At 56.6% G+C, this 13,299-nt stretch overlaps 1 protein-coding gene and 1 long non-coding RNA gene across 6 annotated transcripts in view; both read right to left on the reverse strand.

The window, feature by feature from the left end:
* Positions 1-7,207: 7,207 nt before the first annotated feature.
* On the reverse strand, positions 7,208-10,614 carry LOC125614952. Of its 2 annotated transcripts, XR_007345526.1 has the most exons (3): positions 8,068-10,614; positions 7,656-7,744; positions 7,208-7,559 (listed from the first exon to the last, which is right to left on the reverse strand). It is a non-coding gene; the product is annotated as an uncharacterized LOC125614952 (long non-coding RNA). The 2 variants fall into 2 exon arrangements; XR_007345524.1 differs by having other exon boundaries at positions 7,208-7,744.
* Positions 10,615-12,895: 2,281 nt separating this feature from the next.
* Positions 12,896-13,299, reverse strand: part of Sec14l1 (SEC14 like lipid binding 1) — a 45,860-nt gene continuing 45,456 nt past the window's right edge. For all 4 annotated transcript variants that reach the window (XM_015504134.2, XM_048797781.1, XM_048797789.1 and 1 more), the window contains one exon: positions 12,896-12,953. In XM_015504134.2, coding sequence (XP_015359620.2) covers positions 12,911-12,953 — 43 coding nt within the window. In that variant the 3' untranslated portion in view covers positions 12,896-12,910. The remainder of the gene's footprint in view (positions 12,954-13,299) is intronic.

Consider the following 13,299-nt stretch of genomic DNA (forward strand, 5'->3'; position numbering starts at 1 on the left):
GCTTCCCATGTCATCCAGAACTCAAGCCAAAATGCCAGTGTCCTGGTGGAGACCCAAGGCCCGGCAGTGCCTGGCCACCCTCCCCCGCCCCACTCCCTGCCCGATGACCAGCTTGGCTCTACCCTGCCAGGAGGGGAGGCTGAGCATCACACACCAGCCCTTAAGTGCTGCGGCCCTGGAATGGCACAAATCCCTGCTCCTCAGCTCTCTGGCTGGAGCTGACCACAGTGCTGCCTGAGGGCAGTGGGCTGGGGGCATGGGGTGGGCATGAAGGAGGACCGGCACACTTCTCTGCCGTAGTCCCCTTCGTCTTGCTAACTTGCCCTGCTAGGCTGATTTTGCTGCTGTACCTTGAACACTCTGCACGCCTGTCTCCTGGCCTTCACATTAGCTCCTCTCTTTCCAGAATGTTCTTCCTAGGAGATCTGCTAGCTGGCTCCTCCTCATGAGGCCTTCCTGGTCATCCTACTGGAGATGCAATCTCTCCTACGTCCTCTGCTTCCTCGTTTTCCTCCCAGATCTCTTCCCACGTGGCACCTCTGATGGACAGTACTGCTCAGACCAGGCCGGGGGACCAGATCGGTGCTAGGATCGAAGCAACGGATCGAGTCGCAGACACTAGCTGTGCAGGTTAAGGCAGAGGGTGCACCGGGTCAGCACCTGCAGGAGGCAGCTGTGGCATGGGGCCGAGAAGGAGGACCTTTCCAGAAGCTGAGGACTTGTGGGGACACTTGGAACAGCTCTGGGCCTCTGCCAAGAGGCAGTCGGGGGTGCTCGGATCCCCAGAGGTAACAGGGGGGTAGGTGTGCAGCAGGCTCCAAGTGTGGCCTCGAGGAGGAGCTTCTAGGGGCACTGGCTGCTGCAGACACTGTGTGACACGGCTGGTGCCCATGAAGTTGGCAGCTGAAGCCTAGCTGGCTGCTCCTGCTGGGACCATGCCACCAAGAACAGGAAGCAGCAAGGAAGTCCATTCAATCTCCTGCCAGGGCCGACCCTGCAGGGCTGTGCTGTGTGCCAGTCGTGTCCCAGGTTCAGCCCAGGGCAGAAGCTGTGCCCAGGGAGGGGAGAGGCACCAGCCGCCTGCAGTGTGGTACCCTGGGTTGTCACGGCCTGTCCTTCAGGCCTAGCAGGTGAGCTCACAGTGGGCAGGGCCTCCTTCCCAACTCAGTGCAGTAACCACTCCTGGACCCGCCAGGCGCAAAGAGTGGACACTCAGGGAACACTCACACCAACACGGGAGGTACTGGGTGGCTCTAGAAAGTATCTGCTACCCAGGAAGACCAAGAGGAGAGCTCAGGTGGAGGGGACGGAGACGGAGAGTGGACTGAGAGCTAGGCCTGGGGGTGCTGCCCAAGGACCTCATGAGCCCGTCCGAGCCACCCTGGAAACCTCTGAGACTCCCCAGGGGAACGAAGCCAGGGCAGGCCCGAGCGCCACCAACAGAGACAGCGTGGTGCCCAGAGACTGCACCTGGGACCAGAAAAGTCCGAGGGATCTCCAGGACTGTCCTCGGCCGTTGCCTCTGGGGAGCGGGGCGGGCACTGGTGGCAGATGGGCGGGAGGAGATGGTGATTTCTACTGCATCTCCTCGGTGCCATCTGCAGCTGTCACCAGTGGGTGCGTGTCCCTCAGAGAAGGCCAGTTAAAACAGGGTGGGGGGCAGGGGGTCTGGAGGAAAAGTGGCTGAAGTTCCTACAGGAGAGGGAGAGACCGTCCCCACTAGAGTCTGTGCCCACTCTTGAAGTGGACGGGCACTACCGTGATCTGCCCCTGGGCCTGCCTCACAGCACAGGGCCTCCCGAGACCCTGGAGGCCTAGGAGACTGGACAGCCGCCCTCCACAGCCGCAGAGCCAGCCAACTGCCGACAGAGAAGACTTTAAAACACTGTGTGTCTGCACATGCACAGACTTTTCCTTACCATTATTCCTTGAATAATATAGAAGAACAGCCGTCTACACAGCATTTGCGTTGTATTAGACATCGTACGTAATCTGCAGGTGATTTAAAGTACGTGAGAGGATATGGGTATGTTTTGTGCAAAGTGACATTTTATATAAGGGACTTGAGCATGTGTGGATCTTAGTGTCTGCAGGGGCCCTGGACCAGCCCCCTCAGGATACCAAGGAATGACTCCCCCGCCGTCATCTGAGGAGCTTGGCACTTTGTTGTAAAGCTAAACGTGCAGCTAACGGCCACAAGGCCTGGCCATTGCCCTCGCCTGCATTCATCCCTGAGAAGCGGAGGCTGGTGTTCACCCAGAAACCTGTGCACAAAGGTTCACAGCAGCTCCTCACGGGAAGCAGCCCCAGCCTCACCTGGACAGGTAGGTGGTGAAGCACACGGGCCCATCACAGCACAGAGCACCACTCAGCAGTGACAAGGCAGGGGCCACGATGTGCCCAGCCACCTGACAGGTCTCCAGGGACCATGCAGGGTGAAGACAGCCAGTTCCAGATGGCCGCAGGCTGCATTCCTGGGGTCCTCCAGGCCCAGGGGATCCAGAGGCCAGCTTAGGAAGAGACTCTATAGGCAGGATTAGCCCACACCTTCGCGGAGGCCGAGAAGTCCCAAGACCTGCCACCTGTGAGCTGGAGGCCTGGGAGAGCCAGAGGCGGTTCCAATCCAGCCCAAAGGCCTGAGAACCAGGGTCGCAGATGGCGTGAATCCTGGCGAGCCCAAAGGCCCAAGGACCATGAGACCCAATCTCAGAGGACAGAAGCTGGACAGTCTAGTCAGGGAGCTAGAGGACTTGCCCTTCTTCTGCCCTCTGTCCTGTTGGCTGGCCCTGGATGGCTGGAGGAGCCTGCCCTCACTGTGGACAGAGCTTCCTGACTCAGCCTACAGATTTGGAAGCCGATCTCTTCAGGGAGCGCCCTCACAGGCATGCCCACAGTACTGCTTCTCCCTCCCTGGGCCTCCCTGTCCAGCCACGCGGGTGTGTGCGAGTGAGCAGCGCACACCCTGTGACTCCTTTCTATGCAGCGGTTCTGGGTGGCAAATGTTCTGAAAAGAAGAAGAGTGGTGCCAGGGGCTAGAGATGGGGGCAGGGTGGGTGCGACTATGTGGCACACAGCGAGACGGGTGGAGGCAATGTTCTGTTGTTGTTGTTGTGACTTATAAACAATAGACATTTATTTCTAACAGTTCTGAAGACTGGCAAGTCCAAGAGCAAGCGCAAGTAGATCTGAAGCAGGCCACTTTCTGGTTCACAGATGCAGGCTGCTTTCCCAGGGCAGAAGGGGTAAGAAGTTTCTCTCTAGCCTCTTTTGTGAGAGTGCTAATCCCATTCATGACACCTCTGCCCTCTTTTTTTAAGTAAGAATTTTTAAAATTTGTTCTTTATATTATACATGACAGTAGAATATATTTTGACATATTATATATATAAAGTGTCCTGTATTCTGGCCATGGTGGTAGATACTGGACCTGGGTAGGGGATACAGTTCTATGGTACTGCATGCATGCCCACTGAATGGGTACGAGTAAACTGGCAAATCAGAGCAAGGTTGGCAGAGCGCGTTGATGTCAGGCCTGGCAGAGAGAGCTGTAATCTTGTAGAATGTTACCATGGGGGACATTCAGTCAAGGGTACCAGGGATTTCTCTGTATTATTTCTCATGCTGCATATGGATCTACAGTTATCCAATAAAATTTTCAATTAAGCTGGATGTGGTGGTACATGCTACTAGAGAGGCCGAGGCAGGAGGGTGGAAAGTTCCAGGCCAGCCTTGGCAACCTAGTGAGATCCCGATCTCAAAATAAAATGTAGCAGGGCTGGGGATGTGGCTCAGTGGTAGAGAGCTCTCGCCTAGCACGTGTGATGCCCCGGGTTCAATCCCCAGTACTGCAAAAAAACTAAAATTAAAAAACTTTTAAATTCAACTCAAAATAGGTCCAACAATTCTTTATTCTGCAACCTGATTTCAGTTACTTCATTTTGGTTTTGCTGTTCAAAAAAAATGATGAACAGACCAGCATGACATCATTGGTAAATAAACACACTGGTACTCGCTCCCCATTTTGGCTGGAAACCCGCTGTGGGAAGACTCTGGAGCCCTGGTCTTTGTTGGATCTGGGCCTTGCTGCTCGTCACCACCCCCACGGGAGCACATTGCCATGAAGGTCATCTCTCCAGCCAGCACTACGTTGGCTAAGTCCTGTGTTTGCAAAATTGAATTCTGCCATGATGGAGGGATATCAGCAGGTGTCGCACCCAGATTACAACAAGTCCTGTCCTTGATCATTTTTGCAAAATTCAGGCTTGCTCTATTTTGCTTCCCCAGCCCAAGAGCCTTCTACTCTCTGCACCCTCTGGGGGATGCAGTGGAGAGGGGTGCTGCAAACCCCACAGACTGCAGCTCCTGGGCCCTCTGCTCCCCACATCCTGGAAGGTTTCTTGAAAAGGTCACCAGCAGGAAGCCAACAGCCTATCTGCTGCTGCCTTGGCGAGTCTCAGCAGAGCCCTGAAGTTGGGCACAGAACCCTAGGGGCCAAGCACCCCCATGCATAGCAGGCATCTGGGCTGCCCCTACAGAAACCCCTGAGGATCAGCAAACCCATTCACCAGCTCGGACCATAACCCATCCGTCCACAGATGGTGACACGGCTCTGCAGCTGGTCAGCTGGTGATGCTCCTGACCATTCTTGCTCCCTGCTCCTGGGTTGCTGCCTTGCCCTGGTCTTGGGCCTGGATGGCCCGATTTCTTCTATACACAGGCATTCACCACGTCTATGGCTCTCAGCAGCTCCCTGCCCCCCACCCCTCACTAAACCCCACCAGGCTGGGCCCCAGGGCTCTCCACCAGTGGCCACATCTGCACGGCCTTTTGGGTTCCCGGGCTGGTCCTCACGAGGCCCCCACCCTGCTTGCAATGCACCCTGCAGTCCAGGCCTTTCCTCACCCTGAGAGCTCACAGCTTTATCCACACTTCCCTCTAACTGCCACCTCCTCCACAGGTCCCTCGACTGGGGCTCCCACCCTGCTCTCCAAACCTCCCCTCTGATCTGCAGCCCACTGAGGAAGGGATTCGATCCACTGCAGGGCTGAGCTGCCGTGGAGACCTGTCTCATCTTTCACCGTCCTGGCTGGCACCTGCAGCCCCTACACCCTCCCCAGCTCAGGAAAGGCAGGGCGCCATCTCCCAGGGCCAGTGCAGGTGGACCCTTGGTTCCTGCTTAGGTCAGCAGGCAAAGGATTGCTCACTGAATCCCAGGAAGGGAAGAAAGGCTCAGACCTTATCTAGGCTCAGACAGCTCTGGGAGAGGTGGGGGGCCTCCCCCTTCCCTGGTGTGTCTCCCCCCTCCCTTGTGTGCCTCTCCCTGGGCCAGGAAGTTCCATCAGATACACCTTCCGCTCCTCCATTCCGCTCCAGGGTAGGGATTGGGCTGTTCTTTCACGATCGTGTTCCTGGTGCTCAGAGTAGTAGCTCAATAAATACCAACAGAATGAAAAGCAAGGTTTTTGTCTACAGCCTGAGGGAAGATGAACTCAGAACACGAGGCCCCAGTGTGGATTGGGATGGGGCTGGGGCTCCAGGGAGGTGGACCCAGGCCTTCCAGCTGAGGATGCCTTCCCCACCTGGCCTGTCCCCCTGCCAGCTCTGCAGCAGCCCTTCAGGAGTGTCTGGTCTACTGGGCCCACGGTGGGGAAATACCTGGTGGTCAGCGGTCCTGGGGCCTCAGTTTCCCCAGCTCTGTAACGGGGCTGGGCTGGGTGAGAGCAGGACACAGCCAGAGGAGGGCTCTGAGGAGCTTGCGGCTGGCAGTGCCCAGGCACCCTTGCCGCAGCCGGGCCCCGGAGTGCCAGGCTGGATGGAGTGGGAAGGAGCTTTCAGAGCAGAACTGACACTTGGATGAGCTAGTCTCATAATCATCCCGTCTGCACAAAAGCCTGTCAGGGGCACCAAGACAGTCGGGGCCACCACACCACCCAGTCATGTGCAAGAGCCTCAGGGCACAGCAGAGGCAAGGCCCGGCAGCCTGGTGGGGGCTGAGCAGGCTGAGAAGATGGCAGCACAGCCCAGGGCCTGACCTCGAGCCACTGCCCCTGCAGCAGACCTTTGCACAAACAAGGCACCTCCAGGAAACAGGCGAGCCCAGGCCCACTGGGACCCCTAGACCTTCACTCCTTCAGAGACCACCACCACCACCTGGCCTGGCTCATCTTGAGGCTGCATATAAAATGGGGCAGCTGAGCATCTAGTGTGCACCTAGGACAGCCCAGGGGAGGTTGTGGGTGCATCCAGCCCAGGGGGAGGCCTGACAGCCTGCCCTTGGCACCCTCTTGCCCTGGCCTTCAGGGTGGCCTGCAAGGGCAGACCCTGCCCATCCATTTTAACCCCGTCGGCCTGGCCTTCCAGGCAGGTTTCTCCCCACGTTCTGCCCCCAGCCCGCCTCAGGAAGGGGTCACCAAGGAGAGGCACAAGGGGCTGGGGAGAGCCACGGGGCAACAGGTGGCTAGGACCTGTGTGGCCTGAGCCTATTCCCAGGCACCTCAGATTGTAGTGACCCCTTTGCCAGCCCCAACTCCAGGACAGAGAATATGGGTGTTCAGGATGGGACTGTGGCCTGATGCCCTGCAGCCACCAGCCCCTTCCAAACACACCATGGTGCCATGTCAAGGGCTAGGCCAACTCGTACAGGTCTTCAGAGGCTCCTCCCATTCAGCTGAGAGCCTTCTAGAAGCAGTCAGTCCTGGTGTCCCTCAATGCTTTGGTTGGGCTGGAGGCTGCATGTCCCAAGAGGGAGCAAGCAGCATGAGGGCTTTGGGATGAGGACTCAGCAGAAGGTAGGACTCCCCAGGAACCTGAGCTGCTGGCTAGCTGCCCACCCTGACGTCAGGAACCCCCTCCTCTCCTACAGCCTCCCCTGTATACCCAGTTTCCAAAGGCAGTTTGGGTGCAGACCCTCTATAGGACCACGCAGGCCCTGAGCTCCATGCCCGTCCTGGTGGGCAGAATGGGCACAGATCCAGTGCCCACACACCTTCCCTCATGGAGAGGCCCTTCGCCTCGTCTTTCCCCAAGACTGGAGTCTGGGGTGGGTGCAGGGAGGCCTGGTTAGTCTCGCACCAGGGGCTCCACAGGCTCCAGGACACCTGCCACTGCAAAGCCAGCCAGCCCCTCCCTCCCCTCTGGGGACGGCTGTGGGTGCTGGGTCTTCCTTCCCAGCCTTCAGGAGCAGCGCTGCCTCCTCATCGGGCTCGGATTCTGTTAAAACCCTTGTTTTAATTTTCTGTAAAATCAGGGGAGGTGAGTCCTGCTGGTGTGAGCGTCTTGTGGGTCGAGGGTACACTGCATGTGTCCGTTGCACAGTCGTGTAACGCGCTTTCCAAGGAGCTTTGACGGAAGAAGGGGTCTGGCAAGGCCAAGAGCCCCAGAAAGCACGAGGTCAGATCCTGGTCGAGCCCTTGGGCCAGAGCCTGCCACTTCCTAGGTCTCTGTGCGTCCTTCCTGGGTGGGCCCTAGACAGAGGCGAATCCCCACACAAGGCAGATGTCCCAGCCTGGTGAGGCCTGCCCTCCACAGGGGGTGGTGGGTGACGGTCACAGAAGGCCAGCCTGGGGGAGAGAATAGAAAGGCGCGGGAAAGCCTGGTGCTGCCCTGCCGGCCCTCTGTCTCCCGCCACACCCCCTGGCTCCCGATCTGGCGCTCACCCCAACCAGCATTCTGCCCGGTCATTTCCAGGGCTCCTGAGCTGCAGGACATGTTAGTCTCATGCCCTGCGGTCATCTCGTGTCCTCTCCTGAAGAGGGAAGAAATGCATGAGCTTTGCCTTGAGGCGCCAAACCCCCCTGTTTAGGCGCCCCCTGGTGCCGGTCTCCCAGCCGGCTTGGCACAGGGGCGGGCATGGCCCTGCTGGTCCAGGGCCCAGGGCTGTGCTCAAGTGCCCTGCGGGGCAGTTGTGCCTTTGCTGTCCTATTTGTGCCCTGTTCTAAGGGGGCAGGTGGGAGAAGCCTCTTCCTCTGGGGAGGGTCAGCCTTTCTGCTTGTCAGGCCCTTGGTGGATGAGGTCCACCCTCATCAGGAGCCTGCTTCACGCCACCTACCAACCAGAGGCTGAACTCACCCAGAGACATCTGCCTTGACAGCGCTGGGCACCAAAGTGACAGATCCGAGAGCCAACTAGAGGCCACATTCTGGCTCATGGCTTTGGGGGGGCCACGATCAGCTGACCCCTCTGCTTTTGGGCCTGTGCCGAGGCCCCTTCATGCGGAGGGCCATGGTGCACAACCTCTCTCCTCCTGGCAGGAAGCAAAACAGTGAAGAGAGTGCAGGGCCACTGTCCCCCCAAGGGCACCCCAATGACCTGAAGACCTCCCACGAGGGCCCAGCTCCTAAAGGTTCCACCATCTCCCAACAGTGCCACCCCAAAAACAAGCCTTCAACACATGGCCTTCGGGGGATATTCTGGATCTAAAACTATGGCACACGGAGAATCATGTCTGACCAAACGCCTGGAAACCCTGTTGCCGAGCCAGGCCAAGGCATGAACCTCGGGGGGATTTCTGCAGGCACGGCAGCTGATGCTCCTCCACGGCTCTGGCCCAGGCAGAGCCCAGGGAGCAAAGCCCCCGTCGTCCCACCCCCGGGCTTTGGCCAGGTGACATGAGGCCAAGCTGGTGCCAGGGGAGGAGCACCCTGGCAGAGCCAGGTCCCCCTTCCTAGGCCCCCTCTGGACTGTGGCTTGTCTCCCCCAACTGCAGCACGGAGTCCCTCCGATTATGGTGTAGGCTGGCCGTGGAAGGGGAAGGGGAAGAGCTCAGCAGCCCCAGTAGGGCCTCGCTTCCAGCTCTGGGCGCAACGTGCCCTCAGGGGAGTGGATGGAGCCAGGGCCTTCTCGGCAGCTGCTCTGTCCATCAGGGCTGAGCTAGGACTCTCCCTTGCTGCTTCTCCAGAAGAGCCCAGCGCGCCCAGCAACAGCTTTTCCTGTCCTTCGCGTCTCTCATGGACAGCGAGTAGCAGGGGCTAGCATAGGGACCCAGGAAGGGCTCCCGAGAGTTTCCATGTCCCTGTTAAAACTAGGTCCTGGGGACTGGGTCTTAAGCCCAAAGGTAAGGGCAGAGCCACTGCAGAAGCCAGGCTGAACTGAGGCAGCCAGAGCCCCAGGGCATGAGCAGGTCTAGGGCCGGCTTGGGCCTCTGCTGCCCTCTCTGCCGTTGAGTGCCCTGCTTTGCTGTCCCTGCAAGGCCATAGGATGTGGGTCAGACTTGAGCTCCTGCAGACGCAGCCCTAGAACTCGGTGCCTGCACACAGGTCACAGCTGTCCCTGTCCCAGGACTTGATCAGAAGAAAACCTGAGTCTCCAGTTAAAGAACTACTGTTGACTTTCCTTCCAGGTGAACTGACCGACGTAAAGTCCTGACTAAACACACAAAAAAAAACAATAAACCTTTATATCCTAAAATAAAGAAACCCCACAAGCCAAAAAGATGCTGCATTAGTTAGGACTGCCACATGCCCCTTGCCACACCACAGCTCAATCCCCAGATGGAAGATGGAACTGCTGTCCCGGCTACTGTCACCTCCTTGTGTTAAAGCTATTATCACCCGAATGTGCTCCTCTAGAAAAGGGCAGTTAGCCTGGTGGTTCCTGGGGCAGCCCAGGACCGCCCAGGAACCTTCCAGTTCAGGGTGGAGACAGAGCTGGCAGCCTCTGTCCCAGGGGGTCTTCCACAGAGAGGCCTGGATATGGGAAAGGACGACCCTGGAGCCAGAACGTCCATAATGGTCACATCAACACTCCCCCAATGACAACATTATCACTGCAGTACTAGGGGTGGCCAGGAGGGTTCTACCTCTGAGCTACATCTCCAACTCTTTTAAAAATTTCTATTTTGAGATGGGGTCTGGCTAAGTTGCTGAGATTCCAGTCCCTGGGATGACAGATGGGTGCCATAAGGCCTGGCCCAATGACAGTATTAATAAAGCTGCTGATATAATCATTAAAAACTTCACAGTGGCTCATGTCTGTGACCCCAGCAGCTCAGGAGGCTGGGGTAGGAGAATCAGGAGTTCAAAGCCAGCCTCAGCACCTTGGTGAGGCCCTGAGCAGCGTAGTGAGACCCTGTCCCTAAATAATATATAAAAAGGGCTGGGCATGTGGCTCAATGGTTAATGATTGTCTTGGGTTCAATCCCTGGTCCAAAAGAGAAAAAAAAAAAAAAACACTAAAAACTTAACAATGTTTGCCTATGCTCCCTCTACTCTAAAAAGCAATAGTAGGACACCTGCCGCCTGGCACCCTGTCCTCCTTCCCAGCCTGACACCAGCCCCGTGCACTCACACAGGCTGTCTGTAGCCTCTTCTCTAGAGCCCCAAGGAAGGCGTTACTGAGGACACGCTCTCCCACACAACCTGGCAGATGCACCAAGGCTCCTAACTTCAGTCCGTTTATTGGACAAAAATCCCTCGGCTCACTCTTCCCTTGAAGAGTCATAATTATTCCTTTTGCTTCTGGCCTAAAGCTCAGTCCTCAAAAAACCCGATCTCCCTCCCTAAATGCCCCAAGGGTGAGTCTTTAAAAACATCCAGCGGGCACCATGGTGCACACATGTAATCCCAGCACTAGGGAGCCAGCGGCAGGAGAATGGCGGGCTCTAAGCCAACCTCAGGAACTTGGGGAGGACCTGACTCAAAAAAAAAAAAAAAAAAAAGGCAGGGGCAAGGCCAGGGGTGTGGATCCAGTACCAAAAAATACTCAGCCTGTCTACGAAAATATTTCCTGATTTTGGTCCTTCTTGGGTCTCACTCTTCCCGTGTCACCCAGGTTTGATCTTGGCTTATCTTCCACGTGCCACTTTCTAAGTCTTTCCATCTGCTCCTTTCCTCCCGATGGTAAAACCATACTCTGCTGGGTTTTGCTGTCTCACATTTCTGAATTTTTTTCATTCATGATATTTTATTGTGCCAGCTCATTTCCGAGTTTTTCTAATTCTCATGTGTTTTCTGCGTCTCCTGTCATCTCCTTCATGTCAGTTAGTTCACATTTTAAAATTTGAGTCTTAATGCTGGGCCATCACCCATTGGCAGGCGCACGTCCCCCACTGAGGTGTCCTGCGGTGCCTCTTGGCTTCGCCTGGCCTCGATGTCCAGACCTTTGGATGCTCATTTTCCTGTGAAAATGTTTCCAGCTTTCAGAAGAAGGTGGTCTCTAGCTCAGAGCTCCCTCTTCTGTATCTTTGGTGGGGTCTGAGACACATGTGCACCTGCTCTCAGGGGTCCTGCACCCACCTGGGCTCGCCCCTCCTCTGAATCTATATTCCTCAGCAGGGGACCTGCTGGGAGCCATTAGCCAAGTAGGTACGACAATTTCCTTGCCAGCGTACCCCATGTTGCTTAGTGGAAGGACTCGTGGAAATAGGACATTTTGCAGTGACATTGCATTTAAGGTGACCTTGCTCAAGGACCAGGGCGGATCCGGGTTTAGGGCGTTCCCGGTTTAGGACAATCCGGGTTTAGGGTGGTTCCAGGTTTAAGGTTATTCCTGCTGGGAATAGGGCGTATCCTGCTGCCTGAGTTCCCCTTGAGTTCTCACGGGATTCAGACAGTATTTTTTGGGAGACAGAAGCCCAGTGGGGGTGGATTTGGGCAGAGAACGTGGATTTCCCCAGAACGTGATTGTAGAGTGCTGGTGTGAGTTCGGGAATAAAGAGTTGCTGTTTGAATCTACAAGCTGTGTGGTGGCTCGTGATTTTGTGCCCAGCCAGACTGCGGCAGGGACCTTTCTAGGAGGGAGTCCTGGCAGTCAGTTTAGGGTCCTAAGGGCCCATTCTGCTTCTCCTAGACCTGTCCATAGAGCTCTGCGCTGGTCAGCCATGGGGGTTACAGGAGAGTGGCCAGCCCAGCCTGTTTTGCTGCTCTCAACCCCTGCCTCCCTTCCAACACTGAGAACCTGCGGGTCACATGCATCTTATGGCTCTTGGTGGTTTGACCTATGCTTGTCTCCCAAGAGGCACCTATCACCTGGCTTTATCATAAACGATGTCCACTGGATGTCCTTCTTGTTCATACAACAAGCGTGGCTGTTCTTGCGACTTTAAAGCATACAGTTCAGCTTACCCGTGGTTTTAGGTTCTGTAGCCTAGTTGTGTGGCTGCGGGGATGCCACCACTATCTTCCCAGAATCCGGCTTCCCTAGCCCTAACTTCAAAGGCAATGCTGGCTGGTTTGCTACAGCCTAAGGCCAGCCTGTGCTCCTACAGGGATCTGGCACGCCGCGGTTCCGTCCTCCAAGGTGGATGGCGAGGAGCACTGTGCAGGACACTCCCTTCCAGGGGCACTTTCTGAAGACAGTCAAGGGATGGCTGAGATAACCCCGACTGGCTGGTTTCCATACTGCTTCTGGCTCTCATCGAGTACCAGACCAGCAAGCCAAAGGCCATCGGGAAGCTGGTCTGACTCATCGGCATAGGAACACGCAGAATTCCATAAAAGCCTTCCATCCACACCAGCGAGTGGTGTGGGTGCCACTCGGGCTAGGAAATTACCTAGTCCAGCTGCCTGTGGACACACTTGTCATCCAGGCTGCAGCACATGCCCAGGCTTCCCACCCCACATGATGGCCGGACACCTTGGCGGATCCCCAGGACCGACCCTAGCGAGGAGAAGGAATAACCCCTGGATTCTGGGCCCTAGCAAGCCAGCCATGGTCTTCCCAGCCTGCCCTGTACTGCACAGGGTAAGAGCCCACTCCGCAGCCTGGGCTCCGCTGTCCCTACAGATCCACTGATGGCAGGGGAGCTGGGATGAGGCAACCCAGCCTTCGGCAGGCCATGCCTGCCTGCTCCATTTCCCGAGACACCTGCTTCATAAGGAAACACCCCATCAAGCACACCATGACGGCCACAGAAGAGACACAGCATGACTTCTTCCAGACACAGGATCGCCACCACTGGGTCTCTCTTCACGACTCACAGGGGCACTGGCTCAGCTCCGCTCTCCCCTGACACAGTCCTGCCAAGGTAAGCATTTCCTTGAACTTCGGAGCACTGGTCCTCTGGCCTTGGAAAGCCTCTCCTTCCCTTGGCTCTGCACCTTCCCTCGGCTCTGCACCTTCCCTCAGCTCTGCAGTCTCCAGTGAATTTCACACTCAGGAGGGACTCTGAAGCCAGGTGTGGTGGGGCCAACCTGCAATCCCAGTGACTCGGGAGGCTAAGGCAGGAGGACCGCAGGTTAGGGGCCAGTCTCAGCAACTCAGTAAGGTCCTAAGCACCTGAACAACTTAGTGAGACTGTCTTTTGTCTCAAAGTGAAAAATATAAAGGGCTGGCCTGTGTTCAATCCCCAGTACCAAAATAGAG

This window comes from Marmota marmota, unplaced genomic scaffold (genome assembly GCF_001458135.2).
Source record: "Marmota marmota marmota unplaced genomic scaffold, marMar, whole genome shotgun sequence".
Classification (NCBI taxonomy): domain Eukaryota; kingdom Metazoa; phylum Chordata; class Mammalia; order Rodentia; family Sciuridae; genus Marmota; species Marmota marmota.